This window comes from Microtus oregoni, unplaced genomic scaffold, assembly GCF_018167655.1.
Source record: "Microtus oregoni isolate MIOR12 unplaced genomic scaffold, Mior012 000073F_000, whole genome shotgun sequence".
Lineage (NCBI taxonomy): Eukaryota > Metazoa > Chordata > Mammalia > Rodentia > Cricetidae > Microtus > Microtus oregoni.
In genome coordinates, this window is record NW_024543980.1 from 1,433,422 (window position 1) to 1,441,887 (window position 8,466).

Genomic DNA, 8,466 nt, shown 5'->3' on the forward strand with positions numbered 1-8,466 from the left:
GGCAACCTGGGTCTTTAAAAAAAATGCCCCCTCCCCCGCCCCACATGTCATCACTATGACATCAGAGTGGTGGGCCAATCATTTGGCTATGGAACATAGTATACTTTACATATGACTACCGATTGGCCAAAGGGCGTAAGCCCGCCCCCAAGATGACGTTTGTGTACAGATAGTTTCCATAGAAACCTCAGTTTCTGCTGGCGGTTAGACAAGCAGAGTGCCACTCCTCTACCATCCTTAAAAAAGAGCTAAATTTGGTAAACAATCAGGAGATTTGATCCTGGTTGTAGAACTAATTCAGACAACAGACTTCTGGGGTGTGTGACCAGTCCATTTTCCCAGATAATACTAGCAAACCTGGGAATTCGTTAGTATTACTTAAATGAGTTCCAGAAAGAAAGGACCTCATGTTCGTGACGAACATTTTGGGGAAGGAGATGACTTCGGGAAACAGACAGCAAGCTACAGGGAAGTCAGAAAGGTGAGAAAACGCCCCTCAGAACAAAAGTCAGCCGAACCGAGGAATCGTCAACCAGCACTTCCAGGAAGACCACAGGGTTGCCCTGCCACAAAAAGTCGTTCAGTGGAGAGAGGTCGCTCCCATCGGAAATCCCGAAGAACAGAGAAAAATCCCTCCCCCGAGAAGTATCACATTGCAGATAAAAGTCCCACTGCTGAGAAGCACTGCACTACAGTTAAGAGCACCTTGGCTGAGAAGCCTTTGTTGGCTGAGAAACATCGTGCTACAGAGAAGAGTTCCTCTGCCAGGAAACACCATTCTCTTGGAAAACATCATACTATGGGGAAATTTTCCTCTGCCCAAAAGTCCCCCTCTGACAGGCGCCTCCCTGGGAAGAAGCGTCACTTCTCTGAGAAAAGACATTCATCTGAGAAGCATCTCTCTCTTGAGAAAGATCTTCCCACACAGAGAGGTGGGCTTATCAAGAAAAGCCTTCTAACAGAAAAACGTCACTCTACAGAGGAATGTGGATTGGCTGAGAGAGGCCGCCCTATCATGAGAGGTCGACCTGTAAAGAAAGGACTTTCTACTAAGAAGAGTGCATCTACTGAGAAAGGTTACTTTGATGGGAGAGGTCGCTCTACTGAGAACCATCACCCTGAAGAGAAAGACCCCTCAGTCAAGAAATTTATTTCTGCAGGGAGCGATCACCAGCTAGTGAGAGGCCATTCTGTGAAGAGAAGACTCTCCACAGAGAAGAAAGGTCACCCCATGGGGAGAGTTCGGCCAGCTAAAAAAAGTTGCCTGACAGGGAAGGGTCGCTCACCAGAGAAGACTAGCCCTGCAGTGAAAGGTCGCCTCTTCAAAAGCTGCCCTGCAGAGGAGAGTAATTTATCCAAAAAGGGTAACTCTGCAAAGAAAGGACTCTTTCTTGGAAAAGATAGCCGCACAAGGAGGCTTCGCCTCAGAAAAAGTTATCCTGCAGAAGAGGGTTACTCATTTGAGTGGGGTAACTCTGAGGAGAGAGGACCCTCTGCATGTGAAGATCGCCCTGCAGGTAATGTTTGCTCCATCAAAAGCCTCCCTGCAAAGGAGAGTCCTTCATCTGAGAAGGATAACAATCTAAAGAAAGGGCCATCTCCTGGGAAAGATCACCGCACAAGGAGGCTTCGCCTCAGAAAAAGGTACCCTGAAGAAGAGGGTTACTCATTTGAGTGGGGTAGCTCTGAGGAGAGAGGACACTCTGCACCTGAAAATCGTCCTGCAGGGAGAGGTCCCCTCATCAAAAGCTGCCCTGCACAGGAAAATCACTCATCTAAGAAGGATAACTCTTCAAAGAGAGGACTCTCAGCTGGAAAAGATCACCCCACAGGGAAAGGTAAGCCTCGGAAGAAAAGCCGCCCTGCAGAGGAGGGTCTGTCAGTGGACAGGGCTAACTCAGCAGCAAGAAGACCCTTTGTAGGTGAAGATCGCCCTACAGGAAGTGATCACCCCATTAATAGCCACTCTGATGGCAAGCGTCATTCATCCGAGAAGGGTAACTCTGCAAATGGAGGACTCTCTCCTGGGACAGATCCCTGCATAAGGAGGCGTCGCCTCAGAAAAAGTTATCCTGCAGAGGAGGGTTACTCATTCGTGTGGGGTAACTCTGAGGAGAGAGGACACTCTGTACGGGAAGATCGCCCTGCAGGTAGTGGTCCCTCTATCAAAAGCCATCCTGCAGAGGAGAGTCCTTCATCTGAGAAGGATAACTCTGTAAAGAGAGGACCATCTCCTGGGAAAGATCGCCGCACAAGGAGGCTTCGCCTGAGAAAAAGGTACCCTGAAGAAGAGGGTTACTCATTTGAGTGGGGTAACTCTGAGGAGAGAGGACCCTCTGCATGTGAAGATCGCCCTGCAGGTAGTGTTTGCTCCATCAAAAGCCTCCCTGCAAAGGAGAGTCCTTCATCTGAGAAGGATAACAATCTAAAGAAAGGGCCATCTCCTGGGAAAGATCACCGCACAAGGAGGCTTCGCCTCAGAAAAAGGTACCCTGAAGAAGAGGGTTACTCATTTGAGTGGGGTAGCTCTGAGGAGAGAGGACACTCTGCACCTGAAAATCGTCCTGCAGGGAGAGGTCCCCTCATCAAAAGCTGCCCTGCACAGGAAAATCACTCATCTAAGAAGGATAACTCTTCAAAGAGAGGACCCTCTCCTGGGAAAGATCACACCACAGGGAGAGGTAAGCCTCCAAAGAAAAGCCGCCCTGCAGAGGAGGGTCTGTCAGTGAGCAGGGCTCAACTGGCAGCAAGAGGACCCTTTGTAGGTGAAGATCACCCTACAGGGAGAGGTCAGCCTCAGAAGAAAAGCTGCCCTGCAGAAGAGGGTCACTCAGATGAAAGGGGTAGCTCTGCAGCAGGAAGACCCTTTGCAGGTGAAGATGGCCCTGCAGGGAGAGGTCAGCCTCTGGAGAAAAGCCGCCTTGCAGAGGAGGGTCGCTCAGATGAAAGGGGAAGCTCGGAAGCAGGAAGACCCTTCGCAGGTGACGATCGCTCTGCAGGGAGTGGTCAGCCCATCAAAACCTACTGGGCCAAAGAGGGTCATTCATCTGAGAGCGGTATCCCTGCGAAGAGAGGACCCTCTCCCGGAAAAGAGGGTCATGCAGATGAAAGGGCCAATTATGCGGAGAGAGGATCATTTGCAGCAAAAGATTGCCCCACAGGAAGTGATCAGGCTCCAAAGAAAATCTGCCCTGCAGAGGAGGGTCACTCAGGTGAAAGGGGTAACTCTGCAGGGGGAGGACCCTCTGCAGGGAAGGATGGCCCCACAGGGAGAGGTCAGCCTTCAAAGAAAATCTGCCCTGAGGAGGAGGGTCGCTCACTGGATAGGGGTAACTATGTGCAGAAAGAACCCTCTGCAGGGAAAGATGACCCCATGGGGAAACATAGGGCTCCAAAGAAAAGCCAATATGCAGAGAAACATCTATCTGCCCTGGGAAGCTGCCCTCCCCAAACAAGTCATCCTGCAGAGAAAAGTCTATCTTCCCAGAGTGTCTGCTCTGCAGAGAAAGTGCACACAGGGGAGAGAGGTGACTTTGTTGACAAAGAATGCCCTGCAGAGAGAGAACTCTCTGTTGAGAAAGGTGAGACGGAAAAGAAAGTCATCTGTTTTGCGAAAGTTCATTCTGAGGAGAAAGATCAGTCCTCCCAAAGCAGCTACACTGCTGAGAAAGGTAACAGAGTAGAGAGCGGGTACCCTGTCGGGAAAGGTCATCACTCCATGGAAAAAAGCTTTCCTGTGGAGAAACCCTCTTCTTCAGGATCTGCACCTAACATGCCAGTGCCAAAGAACATGCAGAATTTTCAAGAAAACAGAGTTGGCAGTGGTACCAGCACAGTACCACAGATTCCTCACCAGAATGTGGCTGGGACTGTCACCACTGGTCAATCTGGGCAGGCAGGGAAGGTGAGAATGGGAGTTGAATTGAAGTTGCCTGATGAACTTAAGCCATGTCTTGTTGAGGACTGGGAACTGATAAACAAGCATAAGCAGTTATTCCAACTCCCTGCTGAGAAGAATGTAGATACTATTCTCGCAGAGTATGTCACTTTTGTGAAATCACAGGGAAAGGCTGATGATAGGGAATATTCTGTTGATGAACTTGTATATGGAATAAGAGAGTACTTCAACAGGATGCTGGGCACCCAGCTGCTCTGCCAATTTGAAAAGCCCCAGTTTGCCAAAATCCACCTGGCTTATCCTCATATTCCAATGTCTCAGATTTATGGGGCTCCACACCTCCTACGATTATTTACTCAAATTGGGACTGTATTGACCCATTCCCTCCTTAGTAGGCATAGTCTTATGCGAGTGTCTAGGTATCTGCACGATTTCCTTAAATACCTAGCTGAGAATTCCACTTCTCTATTTAATGCTAGCAATTACAAAGTGGCTTCTGCTGAGTATTGTTACCAAGCCCTGTGAAGGTCAGCTGACCACTCCCTGTTATGACCTGGAGCAGTAAACATTTGTGTGTTTGCTGTTTTTATTATAGTTGTTCTTGAAAATTGTCAAAGTATAACAGGGTTTAATATTTCAGTCTGCTTATTATTGTGAACAGGAATAAAAATATTAAATGCTTTATCAGTATTTCAATAACAAATAAATGTTCACTAAAAGAGTTTGTGTTGCTTATTTGACAACATTGCTTGAATGTTGGTGCTTCTATTCTTACACATTATGAATTTCTATTAGGTGTTCATATATATGATAACATGCACTCATTCCTAGTGCTAAAGGTTCAATATAATGGATATACTCCAAACATATGCATACACATAATTTAAAATATAAAATTGTTTAGAAATATATAAGGATTGGAGATATAGCTAAGGAGGCCCTGGGTTTACTCCTTGGTTTCAAAAGTGAAAAAAAAACAGGAAGAAAAAGAGGAAGGACTGAGGAGAAGACAAAGGAAGAATGGGTATAAAGTGAAAGGGAGGCTAGAGAGGGGGAGGTGAGGAGGGGGAGGTAGTGAGGGGAGGAGAGAAATAGGTGGAAAGAAGAGGAGGGGAACAAAGAAAAGGATAGGAGATAGAGGAGGAGTTGAAGGAGAAATGGGAGAAGGAAGACAAGATGGGGAGGAAAAGGAGGAAAAGTAGATGGGAGAGAAGACAATGGAGGAAGAAGAAAAGAGTGGGAGGAGACAGAGAAAGGTAATGAGGAAAAGAAAAGGGAGGAAAAGAGGAGAAAGAGGAGGAGAGGGGCAGAAGGATATGGAGAAGAATATGGAGGAGGAAAAGGAGAGGAGGGATAGGAAAAGAAGAAGAGAGGGAAGAGAGAATGAAGAGAATGATGGAAAGAAAAAAAGATAGGGAATGGGGTGTGGAAAAGGAGAGGAGCAAGAGTAGAGAGAGGAGGGGGAGAGGTAGAAGAGAAGGTGAGGGAGGAGGAGGAAGAGAGGAGGGGAGTTGAGGGATGAAAAAGAAGAGGGAGGAGAAGGACAGAGGAAGGTGAGAAAATGAGGGAGGAGAAGGAGGAAGAGGAAAGGAGAGGAGGGGAGAAGAAGAGGAGGAAAAAATAAGAGGCGAGGAGGGGAGAAGGAAGAGAAAGAGGGAAAGAAGGATAGAGAAGGGGATGAGGATGAAAAGTAAGGGAGGAAGGAGAAAGGAGAAAGGAGAAATGAAGGAGTGGTAGAAGAGGGAAATAACAGAGGGTGGAATATGAGAAGAGACAGAGCAAGGAGGAGAAGGAAAGGAGGAAGGGGAGGAGTAGAAAGATGGAATATAAAAGGGAGGAGGAGAAAGTGGAGGAGGAAGATAACATGAGGATAGAACAGAAGAAGGAGGGCCAGTAGGAGAAGTGGGGGAAGAGAAGTAGTGGAGGATGAAGGAAAAGAGAAGATCCCAGAAGACATGGTAGCAGTGGAAAGGGGCAGAAGGTAAAAGGAGAACAAGTAGGGGAAGAAGGATGGAGAGAGAGAGTGGGGGGGAAACAATAGGAAGATGAAGAAGATGAAGAAAAGGGGCAAGACAGAGAGAAGGAAAGCACTAGAAAGAGAATGAAGAGGAAGAAGAAGAGGAGTAGAAAGGTTGGAAGAAGGAGTTAGAGAAGAAGGAAGAGAGAAGGGAAGAGAGGGCTAAGGAAGAAGAGGATGAGGAGGAGGGAGAGTGCTGGGTTCAAACCCCAGCTTTGTCCAGGCATGGTTGGGAGGGGAACAGACAGAGCATGGGCAGGACCAAAGGTGCATCCTGATCAGCCATTTGTACAATGTGCATGGGGGGAATAACAACCTGGAGTCTGTGTTAGTGGAGAGCTTTCTTATCCAGAGGGTGCAAGGGACATTTTTTACTCTAGGAAAAATGGCTTCTTGGGCCCATGTGGTGGAATGTCATCAGTTTTGGGCAATAATATCGAGGGTGCTTCATTCGTATACTCAGAGGCAGCAGGGGCCAGAGGAAGGAACCTTATAAGGTCATAGAAAGTCCAGCCTGGGCTGTTTCAGTGGTCAGACAAGCAGCGACCAGTTCCTGTAGCTTTGGAGACTGATGAGCTTATCAGATGTTACATGCATTGGGGCTCTCTGGGGCACGTCCAGTGGAAGACTAACTGCTTGGGGTCTGCTGGCACCTGGGTAAGTGGGGAGAAAACAAACTCCTGCTGATATCAGGATGAAAAAATCCAGGATTTAAGCTTAACTTAAGAACAGCCCCACAGGAGAGGCTGAGAAAAAGAAGAAGAAAAGGAAGGAAGGCAATAAGGAGGGAGGCTGAGGGGGAAGAGAGGACAAGAAGGCAAGCTGATATTCAGCTTCCAGCCAGAGTTTCTTCCTTTTCCATCTCCCTTTCAAAGAGGCAGCTTCTGCCTTTCCCCACTTCTCCCTTTCTGTTTCTGTCTCTCTGTCTCTCTCTCTTTCTTTCTGTTCCCCTCTCTATGTTTTTCTCCTTTCCCCCTTCCCTTCCATTACCCATTAAATAAATATCCAACCTCACTCTGCATGGCCAACCTATCTGTCTGTCTCTTGTCTGCTGTGTGGTTCCCTCCCTGGAACCAGGGACCTTTGGAGAACTGCACCATGGTCTCATAGTATGCCCTCTGTCTGTCTCTCCTCATGGCCTGCTGCAGCCACTTGGGGAACTGTACCATCCCTGCCTGGGACTAGCTGCTCTCAGGACCCATTGTTCACTGCCTGCTGCCACATGGCCCACTGCCACCGCTCTGGGACCTGTGCCATTCCCTGCCTAGGACTGGCTGCTTTGGGGACCTGCTGCCCACTGCTGCCACTCGGAGACCTGAAGAATTTCTGCCGCTGCTGCCGCCAGAGATCCTGCTGCAATTTTATTTTTACCATTTCATTGGTGCCATGATTCAGAAGGCTCTCCCTCCCCAAGCCCCTCTCCTGGGGTATTTTTTTTCCACAACAATCATGAGTTCCATATGCCTGGGTGTGATTTCTCCAGCATGATTTCTATGCACACAACTGGCTTCAATTTGTGAGATTCCCCCATTCTGGTCAGCTTAACCATTTCTCCAAACCTGAGGAATTGACTGGTCAGTTCCCAGCAATCTTCTGGTGTTCCTAGAAATGGGAGAAGCAACCCCTAAACACGGAGAGTTGAGCCCTGCACTGACATTCATCTCTGCATTGCTTCCCTTAGCTAAGATTGTGTTTGGATGGCCCAGGGCTGATCCACCTGTGACTGAGGGCCCAGGGTCCCTCAGATTCTTTTTTCTTTTTTTTCCCTTGCTGAAAAAGGCCACTCGGAGTGGCCTCTGGCCTCTCTGACTTCTGATTCACCCTAACAGGATCCAGTTGGGCTTTAGCATCCTACCCACAGGGGGAGGGCACTCTCCCATGGCTCCTGCAATATTCACAATGATTTACACCCTGCCTGTAGGGGGAGATGTCCCATTACAAATCTTGTGGTGCCACCATTTCACGGGTTTTCAGATTCAGCTATGGGTAGCAAGCTTTCCATGTCTGTCCCCCTCTGGGATGAATGCCTTTTAGAGGCTCTTAAACCCCAGACCTTACACCCTACTTCTTCAGCTCCTACCCACGCTCCTCTGGTGTCCCACTGGCTCCACTTTTATGAGAGCTTTCTAACTACTATCAGAGCATAGGCAAATGGAAGGTGTTTCCTCAAACTGTCCCTGCTGCTGCTACTTCTGCCAACAAGATTGGTCAGATCCATAAGTTGGATGTTTTCAATTCCAGCCTTTTGCTCCCCATTGCAGCTTCTGACTTGGCATCTCAACCACAGGGCAGAACATGCCTCTAGGTCTCTCGTATTATTAAACTTAAAATTCCCTGCAGCTCAAAAAATTATGGCTTTTACAAACAACGTGTGACCTCTGCCATTTTGACTGAGGTCAGGTGACCTTACCTCCATCTTAACTGAGGTCAGGTGACTTTACTACCATCTTGGCTGAAAGCCAGGTCAGGTGACCAAGTTCTGCCATCTTTACTGAGGGATACCCTGCCTGGTACCCCAGTACTTATGTTTTTGTCTCTAAATTCCTTTTGC

General features: G+C 48.1%; 1 protein-coding gene across 1 annotated transcript; it reads left to right on the forward strand.

Moving 5' to 3' along the window:
• The first annotated feature begins 3,889 nt into the window (after window positions 1-3,889).
• LOC121441047 (mortality factor 4-like protein 2) lies at window positions 3,890-4,423 on the forward strand. Its single transcript, XM_041642185.1, has one exon. The coding sequence runs from the start codon at window positions 3,911-3,913 to the stop codon at window positions 4,421-4,423; it is 513 nt and encodes a 170-aa protein (XP_041498119.1). The 5' UTR covers window positions 3,890-3,910.
• Window positions 4,424-8,466: the final 4,043 nt, after the last annotated feature.